Consider the following 25,870-nt stretch of genomic DNA (forward strand, 5'->3'; position numbering starts at 1 on the left):
CAAACCATAACCATGGAGGTGTCTGAGGCATTCAGATAAAATAAATTTGCCATGATGCAGGACGCAGAAAAAGTATCTGGGGGCTTGGCAGTCACCCTCGGGTGATTCTTATAGCAGCATGGAGACCAGAAAGTCCTTGCTTTTGATCACTTACCTTATGTCGTCTTGTGTGCCCTACAACTACAGAGGCACCAGGACTACGCATCTCAACCAGGGCACCTCCTGCCCACCTGCCTTGTCTTCGAAAGGGGAGACAGACTGTAGCTCTCACACAGCTAGGACAGATCTTGCCTTGTAATGGGGGAGGGGGGTGATGTTTTGGTCTCTACAAAAGCTTTGCAATGCCTCACTTATATAAATCTCCTAATAGGGCAAACTGAAATTTTGCACAAGTTCCTGGATTTATCTCGCTCCCGTAGACAGAGAATTCAGGCTCAACAGGACTTCTACTAAAAACTTGGCCCAGCACAGTGAGTTTTCCAAACTGCTTGGCCTAAGAAAGCAGACTTTCAAACCACTTAGTCTGAAACAATAGTCTTTTCGTACAAATCAGCCTGAAAAAGTGGGCTTTTCAACTTGGTCTGTAGAAATGTAAAACTAAGTAAAGAATCCTCTACACCCGTGGATTCCAAACTTTTTCAGTTCAAGGCATCCACCCTTAGGGTCTTCAACATGTTTTCAAGGCACCCCTAAGCCAAAATAATTACCAAGTAGTCCCCCGCCTTGCTTACCACTGGCCGAGGCACCCCTGTGAGATCTCCGAGGCACCCCAGGGAGCCTAGGCGCACAGTTTGGGAACCACTGCTCTACACAGTTTTAAATAATTCACTCATTTCTACTTGGGAAGGCTGTGTACACACTACTGTGTTTTCAGTGGATTATGACGTGGCTCCTTTTAGTTGGATAATTTGTAATCTGCAAATGTTATGGCAATAGACATACACAAAGATGAGTCAATACTACCATAATAAATTGTGTGTATGACAATTGGAAACATTAAATTTATTTTAACACACACACACCTGAAAGTAGTGTATTTTCAATAAAAGTATACGTTACAATATTGTGCTCAGTCTGGATAAACAGAGCTGCGGTGCAGGCACAATTACAATAGAAATTATACACTTCTTCAAAATTTTAAACCAGAAGAGATCTGTACAAGTGTATCTATGTTAAGGTTGAATTCAGGCAATGTCATAATGAATAAGATACACTCCATACTTGACAAGTTTTAGAGTTGGAAGTGTTTTACTATACTTGCATAAATATAAATTTTAATTTAATGTTAAAAAGACATGGGTAAATGTTTAACATGTTTCACAAAGCAATTTAATTAATTGAACTACACCTAAATTGTACATTTGCTTGAACATTTTGCTTTATTTACAAATAATAAATTACAGACAATATTACGAATAAAATTTGGTCTTTGGGCTAGAAGGTTTAAATACACTGCTATGATACTATGCTGGTTGCTTTTCTTAGAGCCAAATATCCAGTGATAACATCTGTGGGAAGCATCCTGATGTAACTGAATTCCTCTATTGTACTGAATCGCAGCTTGCTTTGAGGGTCAGTATAATTGGCCTAGGAAACACAAATGAAAAATAGTAAAAAGACAAACAAAACAGACAATACTCCATCTATAAACTATTTTCTAATTCAGCTCTTAAAGCAGGAAAACATGGTCCAACAATAGTGGTTGTGGGCATCAAATAATTTGGTAAATCGTTCAAAGGAAATTTTCCTGATTTGCATTATGCTGTAAACAAATAACACTAAATTAATTTGTTTTGTATACTAAAAAAAAATAGGAAAGTTGGATGCATTCATAACACTCCTGGTTTCCTTACACCACAGGGCATGTATTCATCCACCGACGGGCAGGCCAGAAATAGTACATTACTACGAGCCACTTTAATGAACCATCCTTTAAAATCCTCATGTTTTCATTTTGCTAGATGAACACAGATACGTAGTGTTAAAGATAAGCACTGACAACAACTGTCTCTCTGTGTGGAGTTTGTATGTTCTCCCCATGTTTGTGTGGGTTTCCTTCCACAATACAAAAACATATTGTCCAAAAACATTCCTCAAAACATACCTTACCCCCCCTCCCACAAACACACACAGACACTAGTTTGTGTGTGTGTGGGTAGGGAATGTGGATTAAAAAAAAAAAATTTTTTTTTATATCACACTAGGGAAGGACCAACCTCTGTATTAATGTTTCAGGGTATCAGCTCTTCCACATATTTAAATTATTAATTTATAAAGACCAGTGCTGGAAACACAAATTAGAAAGGCACTACTGTCCACAAAATTCATAATTACAAGTTATTAAGAAAAAAAAAATCTTTTTTATTTCATTAATTTAAATAGACAACCATACCATGTAACTTCATGGGGAAGTTTTAAAAACATTTGATAGCATAGTAAAATTATGGGCATATTACCTAAAACTTAAAAGAATACCTACATTTTTATGTAATTTCAAAATGGCAAATCTAGACGTTAAAATACTCGGAGCAATAAACCTGAAGAGACTGGTTAATTCTCGAAAAAGTATGCATTTCCAACATAAGGTTTTCAATTAAATTATATATACATCTCATTAACATGTCTGAACAGTACAAACAGGATACACAGTCTCCAAATGAATTCAAACCACAGGACTACATAATATTCTGATGTTGATCATATATCAAAAGTCATGAGGGTGGATCCACTGCTGGGTCTGCTGGGATTCAATTTAAACCACGGAGGAGGAATTGTGCTGCGGGGACCATCTAGCCCTCAACCAGCAGTAATTCAGAGACAGCCTTCTGCCTCCCGCCTGGCGCACGCATACTGTGTTTGTGCACTCCTACCCATTACCCCAGCTCAACTCTGGTTCCACTAAGTGATCACTGATCTGGTTCCCATACATCCTTTAACCAGCTGCTGATCTAGTGCCCACTGGGAGGAGACTGTGTGCAGCCTGCTTATGAAAAAGCCCACAGCGGAGCAGCCTATTATGAGCCTGCATTAATCCATACTAACCTGGGGCTATAGACCACCCACCCTGGCCTTCACTTACCACTTACTGCAGGATTTGTCCAGCACCTGGTTTTGTATTTATTTGGTTTCTTTTTTGCAAGGAGTGGCACCCTTGATTGGGTATGCAACAAGGAACGGAAATTTTGATTTATTTTTTTAGTTGCTTGATAGCATATATTTACTTTTGGGTTTTGAGCGCTCAATATATGTTATTTAATTTTACATATTCTTTACAAACCTGGAGCCCTAGAAGAATAGAACAGACTCAAAACGGTAAGAGACAAAAATGGTATAAAAAGCCACACCTCAAGCTAAAGAACTGTAAATAATAAAAATCATGAAGGAATGAAAACTATAAGAAAAGAAGCTCTGATTCCTGTGGAACTACTGCAAATATTTGGTTTGCTTATTATTATGTGAGGGAAAAAAGTAATAGCATATAAGGGAATGATAATCAGGAACGCTACCAATAATTGCAAAGGAAACTACAATGAACAGCTACTGTTATGTATGGGAAGAGGAACATTAAACTGTATTAATGTTTTTAGCTTCATGTTGATATGCTGTTTTTGTGTATATCCTTCTTTTCACAAACTAAAGTGTCTATTTTTCTGCCATCTTGTTTCTGGCTTACATAAATATGAAGTCATAGCTGAAAGGATTAGATGAGGACAGACATTTATAATGCAGCTGGAAAAGATCTATTATATTTAAGTTAATTTCTGAAGCGCAAAATGGTGATTCCACTGCACAATACAGGTTTGGACTCACAGTACACCTAGATTTCCACTGCGGCACATAGGCTTATAGTGTACGAGGACGAAGAAGGGAGATGGGGGCGTTTCTAGTGTAGTACACCAGTGCACATTGTTTTACGGAGAAATGCATAAATAAGATTTTAGATTACGAACCAAGATTAATGGGCTCACAGCTGGTGGAGATTGGGTCTTATCCTATACTGTTAATGGAACCCTGGCGCATCCATGTTGCACTTCACAAGACAAGCACATATCCAGTCGCACTCCGGGCAATATAATAAATACTTTACATGCAAAATTAGCACTTTTAATAAATACAGTTTTCTTGCCCCAACAATCATGATTACAATAGCCATAAATAAGGCTAAATCGAGCAGAACTTATATTAGGAGTTGAACAGAAATGCTTCTTTCATTGAAAGGAGTGGTACTAAAGTAGGAGGCTGGAAGTTTCCACCTTTTTGGACATCTAGGCATACTTCTAGATTGCGGAGGTGGTTTCTGAGAGAGAGAAGACAGTAAAAAAAATTGCACAACAACAAGAATAAGAAAATAAAATGTCAAACAATCAGTAAAGTAGGAGCGTGGCCTGACATCCATACTGGCAAGACAGAGATTTTGCAGATTCTTCACTTGCTACAAACATCTATTGTAATCGCCGTTTCTCTGCAAGCTAATTGGCCTCTGCTTACAACAATTTGTGGAGTACATCAATCTCCACATATCTGGGGGTTCAAATTCTTCCAGCTCCCATCTACAATCGTGAGACCTGTGTTGTAACGCTTGGAATGGCCCTGAAGTACACCGGTAGCTGTGATTTTTCTGCCTGACTGCCTTCTGATTGGAGCCCACAATTGAAGTGTTTGGCCCTCGGCATTTGTTAACTTGGTCTCCTCACCTTAAGACCTGCGGCCACGGATGGCCAGTGAAACAAGACTGCTCCCTTGATGTCAGGGGACCTCGCCAATACATTTGTGGGATATACACTTACCTCCTGGGTCCTTTGCCCTCCCGGACAGCTTCCTTGTCTATCTGGCCGAAGATCCTGTGGATTGGTAGCACCGGAATTCCCAGAGCTGCCATCACTGCCCTGCTTCTAGTGAACACACCAGCATATTACTGCACTTCACGGAAGAGTTACCGTATTTCCCCATGTATAAGACGCACCTTTTTTCAAAAAATTTTGGGTCTAAAAACTGGGTGCATCTTATACAGTGGTAGCAGCGGATCCAGGAGGAGAGGGCAGCATTACAGTGGAAACGGGGGGGGGGGGGGCGATTTCAGGGGCTTGCTGCCGGCGGCTGCACAATATGCAGGTCCGTTCGGCAGAGACAGGCAGTGAGAGTGTGCTGGCCAGCTGCTCTGATTGTGTTTCAAACACACAGTGTGCAGCCACCGGCAGCAAACCCCTGCAATCTCCGCACACTTTTTGACAGTAAATATATATTTTTTCGAATTTTGGGGCCAAAATTAAGGTGCGTCTTATACATGGGAGTGCCTTATACATGGGGAAATAAGGTATATACCCAGGTGGCTCCCATAGATCCGAACAGATGAGTGAGGGGGAAAGCATTGCTGCACCGGAGTCAACTTCCAGAAAGCGACAGAACTCTGCTCTGCTCTCACCCTCTGTCCGAGATTGTTATACTGGAACTTCTATCTTCAGGTCAGTGCCCTGGGACCACCCTTCTCCTTCGTTCTGTACCATACCTACCTGCTTGAGCCAGCCTACCCTGTTAGGAACCACTCTGTTTTGCCTCTAGTGGGACTGTTGTCTTAGAGTAAACCCTCAGTTTAAAGTACCATAGGTTACTTTGTTTCGGGAGCTGGATGCACAAACATTTTCTGCCCTCTCTCCAGCCCAGCTTACACCAGTGTACATGAACACAGTCTCCAGCTATTACTATTCCACTTTTGCTGTTCATATAAACCTTCTATAGAGCGCCATCACTGTCATCTTGTAGCCGCCTCTGTAATAGCATCAACTGTTTCATACTGCTAATTTTCTCAAGATATTCAGGAACCTATATTGACCTAGGCAACTTTTGAAGACGATAGTTTTATTGGACCTACAGGAAGAACTATGGGTCCTAAAAAGAATAAACAAATTGAAACCGGCTTCGCAGCTTCCCCACTTCAAACCTAAAAAACTGGCCTCAGCATCCTCCTCTTCTAGAGGTGACAATTATCCTGGAGCGACACATTCCCAGGCTGGTGCATAACACTCAGATCCTGCATCTCCTGCGGACACTTTGCCTCAGATAGATCTGGATGCTCCGATCACCTTTAAATCTATAGAACATTTGCTGTCAACTTTGAAAGCAGACCTGCTCTCTGACATGCGCTCAATCTCATTCAAACCGAGGTGGCAAAATTGGGAGGTAGGACTGACCATTTTGAGAACAAAATGGAAGAGATGGTGGCATTCCACAACGAGCTAATTACCTCTCATGAGCAATTGGAGTCTGAAGTGGGCATCTTAAAAAGACAAATTGGCAGATTTGGAGGATAGGTCCCGCAGGAACAATGCAAAGATTAGAGGAATACCGGACCACGTCTCCAAAGCTGACCTCCTTCCTTTTACTACAGACCTGTTTTGCAAGCTCTTTCCAGCGACATTTGAACATCACTTACTCATCGACCACATCCATAGATTGCCCAGATCTCGGGTTACTCCCGACACCCAACCCAGAGAAACTCTCTTGCGACTACATTTTTTTCATGTGAAGGAGCACATTCTGCGAGCAGCATGGGAAAATGAGGACACCGCTATTCTTCAAGACCTGACTTCTCCCCAACTAAGGTGGCGAAACGCCAATCTTTACAACCGGTTATGAGGATTCTAAGGGACAAAGACATTCCATACCAGTGCGGCTTCCCGCTAAAACCTTTGGTTCATTGAAACAACACTGTGCATGTTATATATACAGTGAAAGAGGGTACCAAGCTTCTGGAGACCTGGAATCTATTGTCTCAGTCAGACCCCAAACCAAATTGTACAAGTTATTGCACATCCATGTCTTGAATGCCTTGTCTCTCTCGCTCTTCTGCTTTAGGAGTTTCGCAATTATGCTTCTGCCTTAAAATTTTAGTGCTATTTTATGTTGCCGTTGTCTTTTCAGGTGCTTGACAGTCAAAATCCACTTTGTTTATCAATATTTGTGTTTTTGCATAATTTATGTTGGTGTGTTTTTTTTGTTTTTCTTCGCTCCTCAAAGTCCATGTACTCTTTATGGGTGGCAACTGCAGGGTCGATATTGCCCTTCTAGAGGACCGTCATTCTCGGATGAAGGTGGGGTACTCTCGTCACTGGAATATGCGAAATTGAGCTACTGCTTAGACACTTGGCAGGTTAGAGCTAGATGGGTTCTTCTAGGTAGATTTGAGTCCTTATTGATGCTAGTACTGCCAAATAATTTTTGTAGATTCACTGTTCTTACCTTTTGTTGACTAAATATTTACTAGTGTGCTGGTGGCGGCAAACCATGTGCCCACGATTCGTGTTTTGCCGGTTCTCCAGCCCCTTGGCAAAAGCCCTATACAGGGTTATTTTATTTCCCCGCTCCCCAGGGGGTTAGTTTCAATCCGCTTTCTCCTTCTTCCCTTTCTAAGGAACACATCAGTCCCCGTCAGTCTTTCATATCTTATCGCCTGGGTACTATCCTGTTTATCAGCTCTTAATATATACTACCATATCTGTTTTATTACATGTCCTCACCCTTAGAATATGGTTAATTTTTCAATGCTAGAGGTCTAAATTCCCTAAATAAAAGCAGACTATAGCAGGCTATAACCTCCTTTCACAAATCCAAGGCCGATATTCTCGCCTTTCAGGAGACACATTTTGCTGCTCAGGCCCCTCGGATACTAAAGAATCATCACTATCCCACCTGTTATACAGCTAATAAACCGCACAGACGTAGCGGTGTTGCTCTGTTAATCAGTTCCCAGTGCCTCTTTACTCTTACCTTGAAAGTTGAAGATAAGAATGGTGTCACGGGCACTAGGAGTCTTTACCCAGGTATCACCAGATGATGGACTTACCAGAGCAGTATAGGTGGTAATATGGTACTCTGGTAGCGGGGTGATCACGGAACAGGAGACAGCAGATGGTAAGAGAATGCTCGTGGAAAGTCTATGACTAGCAGCACTGGTAATATATAGATAATTGTACACGAGGAACTGGATGGACAAGGAAACGTGAGGGTAGTCAGTGGTCTGCGGATAGCAAGTTGTACCACTGCTATAGTGAGGAGGAAAGTCCAGAAGTAACGAGGAGGTGATGAGAGTCAGTGGTCTGCGTATAGCAAGTGGTACCGCTGTCTAGGTGAGGGAATGGAATCCAGGTGAAGGTATCCGGGAAGTCAGTGGTCTGCGTTAGCAAGTTGTACCACTGCTATGTGAAAGGATACTGGAAACAGGTGACTCAGGAAACAGGGAACAGTGGTCTGCCTCTAGCAAGTTGTACCACTGAAATATATATGTGAGGATTAGCACGGGGAGATAAATGCAATGCAAAGTATACACGGGCACACTGAACTTGATCCCACGATGATATGCACAAAATAGTAATGACTGAACAGCACTGCACAATAATACAAAGTCACAAGAACTATCCAGGCTAAAAGGTAACACAGTCAAATGATGGCAATAGTCTCAGCGGATAGGAAACTCCAGAGGAGAACAACTCAGTCCAGCTAGATGTGCAATACACCAGCACAGTCAATGAGAAGTATGCATACCGTGGTTCAGGAGAGCAGGCTGTCAGACAGAAGTGCAGGGATACCTGAACGGCTGGAGGCCGGCAGGATACGAAGTCCCAGGAGGGTGGAAGCGGTAATCAAGTAGATGCAGCGCACAGGTAGGTAGACCAGCAGGGATGGAAACAATACTCAGGAAGCAGTAGTATATAGAACTGGACACCACAGAAGAGTAGAGATGGTCTAGACGAGATGAAAGCAGCGGAGCGTTGATCCAATGCAGACAGGCGAGTTGACACAAGCGGAGACACTGTAGAAGCACGGAGAGCGGATCAGCTGGCTGCAGACACGAGGAGTACTGGAGGGTTGCGATGAGCAGGGTACTGCAGATACACGGATGCAGCGGATAGGAATCAGCTGGAGCAGTCACGATGAAACACGGGAGAGTTGAGGTGAGCAGGATACTGTAGATACACGGAGGCAGCGGATAGGAATCAGCTGGTGCAGTCACGATGAAACTGGGGAGAGTTGAGGTGAGCAGGATACTGTAGATACACGGAGGCAGCGGATAGGAATCAGCTGGTGCAGTCACGATGAAACACAGGAGAGTTGAAGTGGTCTGGAAACCACAAACGAACAACAGGAATCAGCAGGAGCTGAACACACGAGGAAACACAGGAACACCTTCAGAGGCTCATGGGGAATGAGACTCCAAGATCAGGCAACGAGGTATTGACCTCAGGTGCTTTAAATAGGGAGTGTCCTGATCAGCCAATTAACTAAAAGGAACATGTACTGAAGGTTTGAAAGGGCTGCACATGCGCAGACCCTCAGGATGGTGGACGACCACGGTTCCTAAACACACGAGAAGTAGCACTCACAGTCCGGTGAGTGACAAATGGTAGGTTCTTAATAATTATAGGCCAGCTAGAGGGAAAGTGGGTCACACAGGTCTCTTTATATGACCCCAACACTAGGCAGATCCCATTTCTAAAATCTACATTAGCATCAATAAACAAACATAAAAAGGGTAGTTGAATTGTTATGGGGGACTTTAATATGGTTGTGGATACGAAGTTGGACAGATCGACCGCTCAACGCCCCTCCTCTACCCCTACTCCCTTGAGTTCCTCATTGGCTTTTGGGAGATTCCTAGCAAATCATGGCCTTTATATTGTGTGAAGAGTGGCTGGCCCAAATGAGAGAGATTATATGTATTTCTGCTCTATGCATAACACATTCTAGGATAGATCTCATTCTCTCTGATAAGTGGGTACTGCAGAATACACTCAGAGTCCAGAACCTTCCCATGACATTGTTTGACCATGCACCGGTTGTTTGGACCTGGAAGCCAGTGCGCCCATTCCCTCCTCCACGCCCATGGCGTTTACCTGCCTATTTACTTTCTTCCCTGGAGGTTAAATTATCAATTAAAGAAGCACCTTTTTTTAACCAAACCAACAACCCTGCTGAGACCTCCAGCTTCACCTACTAGTGTGCCCTTAAAGCGGTACTATGGGGAGCGGCCACCCAGGTTGCCTCTAGGCTACGAAAGACAAATCTTCACCACCAGCAAGAGTTAGAATCCAGACTTACCCTCTTGGAATCCCAGAATAAACAAAACCCTACTAAATCCCTTAAGTCAGATAACTCCCAAGTGAGGTCCGAACTGCAAAAACTACTTATAACTCGAACCCTTGCTTATATCTAAGCTTTGTCAAAAGTTCTATGTGGCAGGCAATACAGCGTTTGTTGGCAAGGAAATTGAGGGGACTGCAGGTTGCAACCAGAACAAATCCATTATTGATTCAAATGGTTCCAAACGCTCAAATAGAAGGGATATATGGAAGGAATTCGAAATGCGAAGTGAAGATGGAAGCTTCAATTTGAAGGAGACTGGGTTGATGACTTTTAGTATTTTGTATGGACCAATAAATCGAGGAGCGAACTTCATTGAAGGAACTTTGAGACAAATGTTTCTGGTAGATAGCCACACTTTATCGCCCACTCTGAGAGCAGGTACTGCCCGACGTTTCCCATCTGCTGCTGCTTTATAACGGACGGAAGTTTTCCTGAGCTGAGATGTAACCTGGGCCCAGGTAGATGAAAAGTTTCGTAAAAGTTCTATTGCAGCAGGAACATGGGTGAGTGGGAGGGCTGAGAACCTGGGAAGGAGTGGATGTAAACTGTAGACAACGAAGAATGGAGTAGAGGAAGTGGATTCATGAAGTAAATTGTTGTGAGCAAATTCCGCCCATGGCAGAAGATCCATCCAATTATCTTAGTTAGCAGAGAAAAACATACGAATAAAAGTCTCCAGGTCTTGGTTCACCCTCTCCGTTTGGCCGTTAGATTGCGGATGGTAGGCTGATGAAAAATTGAGTTGAACTCCCAAGGCCTTGCACAATGCCCGCCAGAATTTAGAGGTAAATTGTACTCCTCTATCGGAAACAATTTCTTGTGGACATGAATGAAGGCAAAATATTTCTTGAATGAAATGTTGTGCCAAGATGGATGAAGAAGGCAGTCCCACAAGCGGTATGAAATGAGCCATTTTAGAAAAACGGTCTACCACGACTCAGATGGTATTATGATTCTTGCTAGTAGGAAGGTCAGTTATGAAGTCCATGCTGATATGCGTCCAGGGTTTAGATGGCATGGAGAGATGCAACAGCGGACCCATGGGAGCCAGGCGAGACTTGTGCTGAGCACAAACATTACAGGAGGCAACGAAATCTTTAACATCTGTACGAAGAGAAGGCCACCAATAAGAATGTGAAATTAATTCATAGGTCTTAAGGGATCCTGCATGACCAGAGAATTTAGAGGCATGATGCCAACGTAATAATTTCTCTCGCAGTGTCTTGGGAACAAAGGACTTCCCCTGAGGGGGAGAATGAGAAGTAGTGGTAGCCAAAAGACATTTAGGATCCAGGATGAGATGAGCCGAAGATGTATCCGGGTCAAAATTACCATCAAAGGTTCGAGAGAGTGCATCTGCTCTTTTATTCAAATGACCTGGTTTTAAGGTAACATGAAGATTAAAACGGCAGAAAAAAAAAAAAAAAAAGAGAGTGACCACCGAGCTTGTCGAGGATTAAGACTTTGTGCAGTTTGTAAGTACAACAGATTCTTATGATCTGTAAAAATCGTCACTACATGTTGCGCTCCTTCCCAGAGATAACGCAATTCAGATAACGCTAACTTCATTGCCAGTAATTCCTTGTCTCCAATTGTGTCATTTTGCTCTGCAGGTAAGAACTTCCGGGAAAAGAAAGCACATGGCAATAATCGGTTAGATGATGACTGTTGAGAGAGAACTGCTCCGACACCAACGGCAGAAGCATCCACTTCCAAAAAGATTGGTCTTGAAAGATCTGGTTGTTGGAGAATAGGTGCAGACGAGAAGGCATTATTAATAAACGAATAAGGCTACCAAGGCCTCATCTGGCCAGTTTTTTGAATTAGCACCCTTTTTGGGCAGTAATAGGAGCCACAATACTGGAATAGCCTGAGATAAATTGTCGATAGTAATTAGCGAAACCCAAAAAAACGTTGGATAGCCTTGAGGGTAGATGGAAGCGGCCAATTTAAAATGGCTTGAACCTTCTCCGGATCCATTTGGAGACCTGATCCGGAAACAATGAAACCTAAGAAAGGCATAGAAGTAGCTTCAAAAGAACATTTTTCTAATTTACAGTACAGATGGTTCCTGCAAAGCCTGGTAAGTACTTCAGAAACGTGTTCCCTATGAGTATCTAGGGTTTTAGAAAAAATAAGAATATCATCCGGATAAACAACATAGGAATAGAGAAGGTCACGAAAAATATCATTTGTAAAACTTTGAAATACTGCTGGGGCATTACTGAGGCCAAAGGGTATTACCAAATACTCATAATGACCATCACGGGTGTTGATGATTGTCTTTCACTCATCTCCAGATCGAATCCGAATAAGGTTATATGCTCCCATGAGATCCAATTTGGTGAAGATTTTAGCTCCTTTGATCCGATCAAATAACTCCGTAATGAGCGGAATAGGGTAGCGGTTCTTGATGGTCACTAGATTAAGCCTGCGATAGTCAATGCAGAGACGTAGAGAACAGTCTTTCTTTTTCACAAAAAAGAAGCCTGCTCCAGCAGGAGAAACGGAAGGTCTAATAAAACCTCTATGAAGGTTCTCTTTAACATAGGTAGACATGGCTTCAGTCTCAGGTTGAGAGAGAGGGTACACTCGGCCTCTGTGTGTTATCTTTTCTGGAATTAACTCTATGGGGCAATCCCTTGGACGATGAGGTGGTAGAATCTCAGCACACATTTTTTTCAAAAACATCTGCAAAGGTTTGGTATTGAGGAGGCAAAGTTGATTTGGATAGCGCAACAATATCAGAAGAATGAAGCGGCCTCCCTTTCTTTAGACATTCAGGGGCATATTCAACTCTTCCGTTCCCGCGATGTGTAAAAACTATTACCGATATTACGGTAAAAGTTAGCTGTATTTCAGCTCCCGGCTCAGGAAGCTGCGAGCTGAAATCCAGTGAGAAAATTACCATATTAACGGTTTTTCCGCGCATTATTACTGTAATAACGATAATAATGCGCGGACCATGAGATTTTCGCCGTTTCCGCCGAAAATTGAATATGCCCCTCAGAATGACAACGGGAGCCCCACGCTAAGACCTCCAAAGTATTCCAATCTAGTTGTGGAGAGTGGAACTGAAGCTATGGAAGGCCTAGAATAATTGGAGAAGTAGTACAAGGTAACACTAGGAAAGAAATACGTTCAGAATGTAATGCTTCAATACTAAGAGTAAGAGGTTTAGTCTGGGTATGAATCACACTCCGAGGAAGCGGAGAACCATCAATGGCTGTAATGCAGACTGAAGATTCTAGAGGAATCATAGGAATAGACCACTGAGTAATTAAATCCTGTGAAATAAAATTTCCAGCGGCACCAGAGTCTATTAGAGCTTGAGAATGATGAACTGAGGAGCCATATTGTAAAGCCACAGGAATAGTGCAAGCTGTAGAAGAGGAGGTTTTACTGAGCCCCAATCTGACCTCCCCGGAGCAGATCAGGGTTTGGCGTTTCCCGGCCTCTTAGAACAAGAATTTAAGAAGTGGCCCGTCTCGCCACAATAAATACACAGTTTGCCTTGGTGTCTCCTGTCACGTTCCTCAGGGGTTAAACGAGATCTCCCAATTTGCAAAGGCTCATCAACCATAGAAGGGTGCAACACAGAATGGGGTACTGGTCTATGAGTCAGATGCCGGGACACATCCTTTTCTGCTGATCTCTCCCGGAAACGCAGGTCTACTCTGTTACACAGGGATATGATAGTATCCAAGGTAGAAGGAAGCTCAGGAGATGCCAATACATCCTTATTACTATCCAATAGCCCCTGCCAAAAAGCAGCCACCAATGCATCATTGTTCCATGATAGTTCAAAAGACAATGTATAAAACTCAATAACGTATTGGGCTACAGAGCAGTTCGCTTGGCGCCGCCTGAGGATGCCCGCAGCGGCAGAGGATATTCGACCAGGTTCAACAAAAATTTGGCGAAAGGCCAGCAAGAAAGATGCGTAATTACTAAGGAGAGGGTCCTCTTTTTCCCCCAGAGTGGAGAAACCCAGGCTAGAGCTTGGCCAGTTAATAAAGTAACCACATATGCAACTTTGGTTCTATCAGTGGTAAAATTTTGATGTTCAAACTGAATTGTACACTGATTGTCAAAGCCACGACAAAATTTTGGGTCCCCATCAAATTTATTTGGAGTAGGCAATCTAAGTGTAGAGAAGGAGTTGACGTTGGGTATTATCTTGCTGTTCAACCTGGCCTAAGAGGTGCTGTAGCATATCCTTAGCAGAAGGCTCCACCGGGGGATCAGACATCATGGCCTGTTCTTACTGTCACGAATCTGTAGAATATTTAGTGGATCCCTGTTCTCTGTCAATGAATGGTACTCATTCAGGAGCGCGGAGTCAGGTAGAGGGTTTTCAGCAGTGACCCCTGCAAGGAGATATGGGCTTTGCTGCCCCTATCCCGCAGGTCGCGGTCTCCCAAATGAGTGACAGAGAAGTGGTGGAGCTTGAAACTACAGGTTTTGATAATTCAAGGTATCGGCACTGGTACAGCAACAGTTCAAACAATCAATGAGAATGGTTTAGAAATAACTGGTTTAGATTTGGTAACCCAGGGTAACAACAAGAGAATCACTGATAGAGCAACAGTTCAAATAGTCAATGAAGATGATAAGACTAGCTGGCTTGCAATTGGTAACTCAGGGTAATAGCAAAGAAATCACTGATACAGCCGAAGTTCAAACAAGGCAGACGTGGAATAGAACTTTAGCTGATCCATAGATGATAATTGTAACTACAGGTGAGTTACTGGTTACAGCGACAGTTCAATATGCACATAATAAGGAAGGAGAACTTAGCTGATCCGTAAATGGTGATTCCAATAACAAGTGAGTTACTTGTACAACGGCAGTCCCAGCGTAGAAGCAGCGATGGAATTGAGCTGGCTGATCTGTGGATAGCGATTCTGGCAGCAGGTGAGTTTCTTTGTTACAGCGGCAGGCCCAGCATAAAAGTAGTAGTAGTAGAGTTGAACCGGCTGATCAGTGAATAGTGATTCTGGTAACAAGTGAGTTTGCTTGTTACAGCGGCAGTCCCAGCGCGAAAGTAGTAGTGGAGTTGAACCGGCTGATCGGTGAATAGAGATTTTGGTAACAGGTGAGTTTGCTTGTTACAGCGGCAGTCCCGGAGTGGAAGTAGTAGCGGAGTAGAGCTGGCTGAAACAAACAAACGAAGCAAGCACAACGGAGGGGATAAACCAACAGGAGCATTAGGAAGAGTATGTAACTCAAAGAACAGGCAATTAACAGAGGGACCATGGGAGGTTTAAATAGCGCTCCATAATCCTATGCACCAATGGGAACCAGTAGCAGGTAACAAATAAGGGCAACAGGCAGCACATGTGCACAACCAACTACATAGGAGCCTTGACACGAAGCAGTAGCCTGGATCAGCGCTTCCAGGAAGGAGGTAACAACGCCGGCACTTATCTATGGAACCGGCATGTGACATATTTTCATTATTGTGGAACGGTCTTTTCTCTCAGCTTGCTTGAGAGACATAAAAATGGAAGCTTCGAGTGAGCACGAGATGAAAATGAAGAATTTATTAAAATCTGTAAAAACATCAAATGTATCACTTTGTTTAGAAATGTAGCAAAATTATTTTAACCTTATGCTGCTAACCAGGGCTTGCCATAGTAAAGAATATATGGCAGCTGGTATTGAATAAGTTCCACCCACTAACATATGGTAGTGAGGAAGCAACAGCATGCATCCTCATAACTTCCACATTGAACAGATGTGTGACAGTTATAAAATGAATGTTTTAGTTTTTTGGGGTGCTCTGTAAATATATTCTGTGAAACAATTAAATAAATACTTCATAAATGGTTATTTTCACTTACAACTTTTACTTACAGGAAGTCCTGATATGTCAGAATATTTCTTTGATGGTCTGCATGAGGGTGGTGCATCAATGTTAAAATCTGCAATAAAAATAATTAAAAAAATAAAAACAAACAAAAACAACATCAGTAGAATAATTAATAGAGATATTACATATAACATATTGCTTAATTCCTTAGTCAGCTGACTAGAGACAGGAAAAAAAGGAAACACCCCGGTAGGTATTTAATGTGTCTCCTCCTTCCCTTTGTTGTCTGAGATTCTTCAGAAGAGGTCCTAAAAACATAAACAGACCACACAGGTGGGAATATTTGGTTATCATGGAGTATTTCAAGGAAATAAAACAAACGGTAATAATTCTTCTATTTCCTTTCAAACTCCATGGCAGGTGTAACATATGGGATATACCCATCGAAAATATGAGAGAGTGGGAAGAAATGGAGGTAAGACATATCCTAACTGAAAATTCCATGGAATTGACAGTATTTATCCCCTTTCTTTTGGAATGCATGCGTAGAGAATAGAACTGCTTTATCTTGGTGTTTGAATATGTCGCCATCAGATCTATTTGAGGGATTTCAAATGTCTGTACTAGTAGTTGAAAAATCTCTTTGTTCTCTCTGGATCTTTGCTGAACAATGATTTGATTACTTTTTGTCTATTTCTTTCAACTGTATTCTTTTTGTCAAACGTCTCTTATTGTTATACTGACCTTGCAAAATAAAACTTTAAAAAAAAAAAAACTCTCTTTGTGCATGACCCATTCATTCCAGATGGCATCGACAGAGACAGTTTACAGTTTTGTTTTGCCTATTATGTGTAGTGCAGAGAAGGATTTTATATTTTCTACTGCCCATCTCATGACTGTTGACACTTCTGCCATCCCGGTCTTGCTTCTTGTTCCACCATGGTGTTATTAAAGCAACTACTTTCCAATTTCTGGAAAAAAATCATTAGATATTTGTGTCTTAAAAGAGATTTAATTGCATGCCATACTGCCCTCATTTGTAGAATATCTACATGGAAATATTCTAGAAATGAGGGCAGTATGGCATGCAATTGATTTTCACTCTGGAGCCACTTCTGTGAGTAAATGAGATCCCCAAGATTTGAAGTTGGATTCTGTGGCGAGTACAGTCCATTCTGGCTGTGAAAGGGACACTGCCTGAGCTTTTAGTCTTGAACTTATCCAACAGAAAACTCTGCGACATTTTTAAGTCCGATGTGTTGATATAGGGAAGTTGGACTGTGATCCCACTGATTGAGTATGCCCACTTGATGATCTCACATATGCCAACTTGCCCAAGGAAGAACACCTACAGTAAATGAAAGAATTGGAGGAACTGATGACATAGAGGTAAAATAGGAATGTGGTTATATACCGCTTATTGATCTATTGATGCAAGGAAAAAAAACATCTCTCTTCTCTATAGCTTGGAGAATTGATTGTACTGGATCCACGCAGAAGCCAGATGGAGCTGTCTCAGAAACCTCCTGATCCAGTGTTGTTCAGGGGGTAGTTGTCTTGTGTGAAATAGTGTAACGGGTGGTAATAGGGTAATGTAGTGAGGTTAAGATGGTGGATGAGGAATATTATAAGCTTGTCTGAAGTGGTGGGTTTTCAGAGAATGCTTGAAAGTTTGTAGACCAGAGGAGAGTCTTATTGTGCGAGGGAGAGAATTCCATAGAGTGGGTGCAGCCCGAAAAAAGTCCTGTAACCGGGAATGGGAGGATGTAATGAGTGTGGATGAGAGACGCAGATCTTGTGCAGAACGGAGTTGGCGAGTTGGGGGATATTTTGAGAAAAGAGAGGAGATGTATGTTGGTGCAGCTTTGTTGATGGCCTTGTAGGTTAGTAAAAGTATGTTATATTGGATTCGGTCGAAAACAGGCAACCAGTGTAGAGACATACAGAGTGATTCAGTGATTCAGTAGAGGAATAACGATCTGCAATGAAAATCAATCTTGCTGCAGCATGCAAAATAGATTGTAGGGGTTTGAATCTCTTTTGGGGAAGACCAGTAAGGAGGGAATTGCAATAGTCAATTCGGGAGATGATAAGTGCCTGAATTAACAAGGCCTTGTGTGAGATATGTGCGAATTCCGGAAAAGTTTTTTAGATGTATGTAACTGTTAGGCTGTCTGGTCAGATAACGAACCTACAGAACGGATAGGCGGAGGTCGTCACCTATAGCAGCCGCCTTTCCCGTAGAGCTAGACGCGCTCACAGGTATCGGATGCCCCCTGGACTTAACTCCAATGTAGTGTAGGTTCGTTATACTAAACCACAGCTGCAGGCCCGGAGACAGCGGAGATGGTGATGGATGGTCAGACGAAAGCCGAGGTCAGGGGTCACTTGCAGGGTAGAATAGTCAGAAAACACGACAAGGGTCAGGGTCACAGGCAGAACAGCAGATTCCAAGGTACAGGCCAAAAGGTCAGGGTCACAGGCAAGGTCCAGTGAACAGACAGAAGGTCACAACAGATATCCAACAATCAAAGTATCCAGAGCAGGTCAGCAATAGTACACAACTGGGACGCTATAACCGGCAGGGAGGCTCAGCCCTCCCTGCCTTAAATACTAATGGCAGCCAATCAGAGCCTATTTCTGAAAGTATCCACAGCCCCAGAATACTACTAATTAATTAAATTACTTAGCCCGCAGGCTGGTGGGGATGCTTGTGCACGCACCCGGCTTCCTTACATTGCCGGGACGGGGCGCTGAATTACTAGCGTCCGACCGTTGCCTTAGCCAGGCCCGGAAGTGACGTCCGGGTCATCAAGGCGACGGCCGGGGCGCTGGGGAACAGTACCCCCCCAGACACCCTGGCTTACTGAGAAATTGCGTGAAGAAATTACTAATGAGTCTGTCAGCATGAAGACGGTTCTGTGGAATCCAGGCACGTTTCTCCAAACCACGGCCCTTCCATTGGACCAAAAAATGAATTTGCCCCGAACCTTTTTAGAATCAAGAACCTTCAGAATCACAAATTCCCAATGCCCTTCCACATTAACAGAGTGAGACCTCCGAGGCTGAATACATTTAAATTTACTGGAGGAAATTAAGGAGATTTTCAAGGAGCACGGGAGTTTCAATCTAAAGGCCACTGGATTCACTTGCTTGATGATGGAAAAGGGACCGATAAATCTAGGACCAAGCTTTTTACACGGTTGTCTGAGCCTGATATTATGGGTAGAGAGCCAAACCTTGTGACCCACTTTGAAAGAGCAGCTCCTGCGGTGCTCCTACGGTCTGTATTGTGCCGGGGGCAGAGGACGCCTCCCTGTATCGTGCCGGGGGCAGAGGACGCCTCCCTGTATCGTGCCGGGGGCAGAGGACGCCTCCCTGTATCGTGCCGGGGGCAGAGGACGCCTCCCTGTATCGTGCCGGGGGCAGAGGACGCCTCCCTGTATCGTGCCGGGGGCAGAGGACGCCTCCCTGTATCGTGCCGGGGGCAGAGGACGCCTCCCTGTATCGTGCCGGGGGCAGAGGACGCCTCCCTGTATCGTGCCGGGGGCAGAGGACGCCTCCCTGTATCGTGCCGGGGGCAGAGGACGCCTCCCTGTATCGTGCCGGGGGCAGAGGACGCCTCCCTGTATCGTGCCGGGGGCAGAGGACGCCTCCCTGTATCGTGCCGGGGGCAGAGGACGCCTCCCTGTATCGTGCCGGGGGCAGAGGACGCCTCCCTGTATCGTGCCGGGGGCAGAGGACGCCTCCCTGTATCGTGCCGGGGGCAGAGGACGCCTCCCTGTATCGTGCCGGGGGCAGAGGACGCCTCCCTGTATCGTGCCGGGGGCAGAGGACGCCTCCCTGTATCGTGCCGGGGGCAGAGGACGCCTCCCTGTATCGTGCCGGGGGCAGAGGACGGCTCCCTGTATCGTGCCGGGGGCAGAGGAAGGCTCCCTGTATCGTGCCGGGGGCAGAGGACGGCTCCCTGTATCGTGCCGGGGGCAGAGGACGCCTCCATGTATCGTGCCGGGGGCAGAGGATGCCTCCCTGTATCGTACCGGGGTCAGAGGATGGCTCCATGTGTCGTGCCGGGGTCAGAGGATGGCTCCATGTATGGTGCCGGGGTCAGAGGATGGCTCCCTGTATGGTGCCGGGGTCAGAGGATGGCTCCCTGTATGGTGCCGGGGTCAGAGGATGGCTCCCTGTATCGTGCCGGGGTCAGAGGATGGCTCCCTGTATCGTGTCGGGGTCAGAGGATGGCTCCCTGTATCGTGCCGGGGTCAGAGGATGGCTCCCTGTATCGTGCCGGGGTCAGAGGATGGCTCCCTGTATCGTGCCGGGGTCAGAGGATGGCTCCCTGTATCGTGCCGGGGTCAGAGGATGGCTCCCTGTATTGTACCGGGGTCAGAGGATGGCTCCATGTGTTGTGCCGGGGTCAGAGGATGGCTCCATGTGTTGTGCCGGGGTCAGAGGATGGCTCCATGTGTTGTGCCGGGGTCAGAGGATAGCTCCATGTGTTGTGCAGGGGTCAGAGGATAGCTCCATGTGTTGTGCAGGGGTCAGAGACTGGCTCTCTGTGTTGTGCAGGGGTCAGAGGATGGGTCTATGTATTGTGCCGGGGTCAGAGGATGGCTCTATGTATTGTGCAGGGTCAGAGGATGGCTCTCTGTGTATATGGATAAGTGAAGGCTCTACCTATTGTGCAGCAGTCAGATGAAGATTCTCTTTATTATGGTTTATTTGGGGATTCTCTATCATGTGTAGGGGTCACTAGAAGATTTTTTGTATGGTGCAGGTTTCACTAAAAGACTCTATTTTGTACAGAGATCGGAGAAATCTCTTTGAATTGTGAAGGTGTCACTGGCAGAGCAGAGGTTGGAATGTGAGAGCATAGCTGGTGAACTGGGTGGCATGTGAGGGAAAAGCTGGTGAAATGGGTGGCATGTGAGGGAAAAGCTGGTAGACATGTGGTAACGTGAGCTAAAAGCTGTTGGTTATGAGGTGGAATGTGATAGAATAGCTGGTGTGCAGGGCAGATATTAGAAGCTTATGGTAAGGGAATGGCATGTGAGAGAAAAGCTAGTTGATAGGTGGTGGCATATGAAAAAGTAGCTGGTCAGCAAGGGCCCATATGTGTGAAAAGCTGATGAGCAGGAGATGGCATGTGAGAAAAGTGGGTGTCATGTCAGACAACCTGGTTGGCAGTGGGTTGGGCATGAAATAATTTAGGGGGCAGGATGGCATGTGAGAGAAATGTTGGTGGGCAGAGGGTGGGTGATTAGTGGGTTGCTTGGTGATTTCACATTTAGATACATAGAATTTGAAAATTATAAATATTATCACTTTACAAAAAGCTGTGAAATTCCATAGACAAAAAACCTTACAGTTTAACATGTCCGATTAAGGTTACACACCATCTAAAATTTAAGAAAACCATTGAAACTCTTCCACTCAAACTCCAAAAAGCAATGAAATTAGAACGATTAAGGCAGAAACCTTAATGGACGTGTTCCTTGCGCAATAAAAACACGGCGTGACATCACATCCTGTGGTTAGCTGGAGATTCAGCACGATCATGGAGTGAGACTGCTGTCACTCACAAAATGGTGAAGCTGCTAATTCCCAGATTTGTGTGTTCACTGGAATACACAGATAATGGTCCCCACAGCCTCCCCCTTAGTCCTGATTTATGGATGGTAATTTATATAAGAGTGTATGCAAATATGGAGCTACATATTAGAGCTGGGTTTCTGAATATACTGAGATTTGGCTGAACAGAGCCCCATATTGAGAATTTACTGGTGCTTAATTCAAGTTTGAGCATCAGTACTCTCCCTTGTTAACTGAGGAATTAGTAAACCAGCTGGTTACTTCTGCAATAAGTCCTTATCCTATGGAGAACCTTTCATTTTTACCAGAGCTGGACTAATTTTGGTTCCTTAATTTTTTCTGAGCAATTATAAGATCTGTGTCTACCTGTAAAAGCTGATTTGAGCACTTACTGCATATTTAACATACTTTGTATTATTGTTGGCACACCATTCGCATGAAGTTTTTACTATATTAATAAATACATCTGATATGCTTTATTATTATATTAAAATAAACTAGCTTTCATTTTACATTTAATGTGGGATCATATTCTAATTTTATGTATTGCAGCTTTGTTCTAGCGCCCCCTGTGCCCTCGGTTTACACTACTGAGCAGTTTACCAGGAAATAATTTATTAGTAAATTCTTGTTGGCTTTATGTATCCTTGAATTGTTGTTAAAAGGCAGCGTAAGCCTTATAAGGGAAGGTAATGCAAACGTTGCTTACTGAAAACCAAACTAAGTAGAGGCTTCTACACCAATTACATGTATTTGAAATATCATCATCAAACATGGCTCATGCAATTAAAACACTGCCTCACCTGCAGCACTTTCACATGGTGGCCTCCATCTCACCCACACCTCCAGACCTGAAGGCAGACAAGGAGGTGGGGTTGGACTACTTCTCTCCCCACAGTGCATGTTCACAGTTCTATCAAATGTCCCATCACTCACGTTCACATCTTTTGAAGTACTTGCTGTTAGGATTTTTAACCTGTTCTCTATGTGTGTTGCTGTCATCGATCGCCCCCCTGGTCCACACCAACAGTTTATTGAGGATTTCTCTGCATGGCTCCCTCACTTCTTATATTCAGACATTCCCACCCTCATCCTGGGTGATTTCAATATACCTATTGATAACCCACCTTCCAAAGCCGCTTCCAAACTACTCTCTCTAACCTCCTCACTTGATCTCTCCCAGTGGATTGTATCATCTACTCATCAGGATGGCCACTGCCTTGATCTTGTTTTCTCTAGACTATGCTCACTTTCTAATTTTCTTAACACACCCTTCCCCCTCTCGGATCATCACCTTATTAGCTACACACTCAACCCCCACTGCTCTAACCTCTCTACTGTCTAACTCTACCAAGCCTCCTCATACCGCAGAAATCTTAATTCTATTAATCTTCAACAATTTTCCACCTCTCTCCAACACCTTCTCTCACCTATTTCTACATTCTTCTCTCCTGAGATGGCAGTACCTCATTTTCACCAAACCTTAACAACAGCCCTCGATCAAGTGGCTCCAGCGACACTACATACTACACGTCGACTTCGATGTCAGCCATGGCACACTACAGCAAAGCGAAATCTTCAAAAACTTTCCCGTAAAGCAGAACGTTACTGGCGTAAATCTCGCACCTCTAATGACTTCCTCACATATACTTATATCTACCGCTCCTATCGAAATGCTCTGGACACTGCAAAACAAACATACTTCCAATCTCTTATCTATGCTCAGGCTTCTAACCCCAAACGCCTTTTTAACACATTTAATTCTCTTCTCAATCCTCCCACCCCAAACCCTCCGTCTACTATCATTACCCAGGATCTTGCTTCCTACTTCAAGGACAAGATTGATAAGATCAGACTAGAAATGGTATCCTCTTCCTCGACAAGCAATCAGCTCAATTCCTTCCCACTACACCCTCTCTTCATTTGACCCCACAAATGAAGAGGAAATTTCTACTCTCTTCTTATCTTCCTACTCTACCTCCTGTCCTCTTGATCCTATTCCCTCGCAAATTGGTAGATCCCTGTCTCCTGTGCTCATTTCACCTCTAAACTAAAATCAGTAATCTTTCGCTCTCTACTGGCATCTTTCTATCACTATACAAGCACGCAGTGATTACTCCTATTATAAAAAAAACAAGATTCCGACCCAAACTCTCTCAAATTACCGTCCCATCTCTCAGCTCCCGTGCCGCTCCAAGCTTCTAGAGCAGGGGTAGGCAACCTGCGGCTCTCCAGATGTTGTGAAACTACAAGTCCCAGCATGCTCTGCCAGTAGATAACCAGCAGATAGGTGGCAAGGCATGCTGGGATTTGTAGTTTCACAACACCTGGAGAGCCGCAGGTTGCCTACCCCTGTTCTAGAGAGACTTACCTACACTCGCCTCACACACTTCCCTTCCGCAAACAACCTGTTGGATCCTCTTCAGTCTGGCTTTTGCTCTCAACACTCCACAGAGACTGCGTTGACTAAGGTTGTCAATGATCTGATCACTGCTAAAACTAAACGCCATTACTCTCTGCTAATTCTCCTGGATCTCTCGGCTGCATTTGACACCGTTGACCACTCCCTTCTCCTACAAACGCTGCAATCCCTAGGTCTTCAAGACACTGTTCTATCCTGGTTCTCATCCTACCATTCTAATCGCTCTTTCACTGTTAATTTCTCTGGGGCCACCTCTGCTCCGTTTCCTTTATCAGTTGGAGTACCGCAAGGCTCAGTGCTAGGTCCTCTGCTGTTCTCTATCTATATCACTTCTCTTGGAAATCTAATAAGTTCCTTTGGATTTCAGTATCATTTCTATGCGGATTATACCCAAATTTATGTATCCTCTCCTGATCTCTCGACATCTGTGTTGTCCCGTTTAACGGACTGTCTTTCTGCCATTTCATCTTGGATGTCCTCTCGCAAACTCAAACTTAATCTTTCTAAAACAGAGTTAATAATATTCCCACCCACCAACAAGAGCATACCTGACATTTCTATCTCTGTTGATAACATGACCATAAATACCACCCCACAAGCTCGCTGCCTAGGTGTAATCCTTGACTCACATCTATCCTTTGTTCACCACATTGACTCTATATCTAAATCATGTTACATACATCTAAAAAACATTTCCAGAATTCTCACACATTTCACATAGATCTCACGCAAGACACTGCAAAAACCTTAATTCATCCCCAAAACAGACTCAAACCCCTACAATCTATTTTGCATGCTGCGGCAAGATTGATTTTCCTTGCAAATCGTTATTCCTCTGTTGAATCACTCTGTATGTCTCTACACTGGTTGCCTGTTTTCTACCAAATCCAATATAAAATACTTTTACTAACCTACAAGGCCATCAACAAAGCTGCACCAACATACATCTCCTCTCTTTTCTCAAAATATCCCCCAACTCGCCAACTCCGTTCTGCACAAGATCTGCGTCTCTCATCCACCCTCATTACATCCTCCCATTCCCGGTTACAGGACTTTTTCGGGCTGCACCCACTCTATGAAATTTTCTCCCTCGCAAAATAAGACTCTCCTCTGGTCTACATTTTCAAGCGTTCTCTGAAAACCCACCTCTTCAGACAAGCTTATAATATTCCTCAACCAGCCTCTTAACCTCACTACATTACCCTATTACCACCCGTTACACAATTTCACACAAGACAACTACCCCCTGACCAACATTGTTGTGTGACAGGATCATTTTACCTTTGCAGTCTGGCTGGGCCGAAATGCAAAATGTAGACTTAACCTCATGTGTCAAACTCCCATTGTCCCATAGATTGTAAGCTTGCGAGCAGGGCATTCTCACCTCTTTGTCCGTTTTACCCAGTTTGTTTATTAGTTTACTATGTTTGTCCCCAATTGTAAAGCGCTACGGAATATGTTGACGCTATATAAATAAATGATGATCATCAAAATTTATTTATATAGCGCCACTGATTCCGCAGCGCTGTAGAGAGCTCACTCACATCAGTCCCTGTCCCATTGGGGCTTACAGTATAAATTCACACACACACTCACACTCGTATACACAGACTAGGGTCAATTTTGTTAGCAGCCAATTAACCTACCAGTATGTTTTTGGAGTGTGAGAGAAAACCGGAACACCCGGAGCAAAACCATGCAAACACAGGGAGAACATACAAGCTCCTTACAGATAAGACAGAAGTGCTAACCACTTAGCCACCATGCTGCCTTTGTTAATTTGCAGTACTACTTTTTTTCTATGATAAAGGTAAACTTAGAAAATGTAATAGTACTGTATGTGTGTATACCAGTAAACACACAAATCTGTGAATTAGCAGCCCCACCATTTTGTGAGTGACAGC

The 25,870-nt window shown here is 43.9% G+C and overlaps 1 protein-coding gene across 2 annotated transcripts in view; it reads right to left on the reverse strand.

Annotated features, from left to right (window-relative positions):
• Positions 1-546: 546 nt before the first annotated feature.
• The window catches only part of INO80C (INO80 complex subunit C), a 37,477-nt gene continuing 12,153 nt past the window's right edge, over positions 547-25,870 (reverse strand). Inside the window, exons 3-4 of one of the 2 annotated variants that reach the window (XM_075211313.1) lie at positions 15,997-16,064; positions 547-1,587 (exon numbers count right to left, since the gene is read on the reverse strand). In XM_075211313.1, the coding sequence (XP_075067414.1) occupies positions 1,456-1,587; positions 15,997-16,064 (200 nt within the window). In that variant the 3' untranslated portion in view covers positions 547-1,455. Of the gene's footprint in view, positions 1,588-15,983; positions 16,065-25,870 lie in introns of both variants that reach the window. The other variant, XM_075211314.1, reaches the window with a different exon arrangement.

The sequence above is a fragment of the Mixophyes fleayi genome, chromosome 5 (assembly GCF_038048845.1).
Source record: "Mixophyes fleayi isolate aMixFle1 chromosome 5, aMixFle1.hap1, whole genome shotgun sequence".
Classification (NCBI taxonomy): Eukaryota; Metazoa; Chordata; class Amphibia; order Anura; family Limnodynastidae; genus Mixophyes; species Mixophyes fleayi.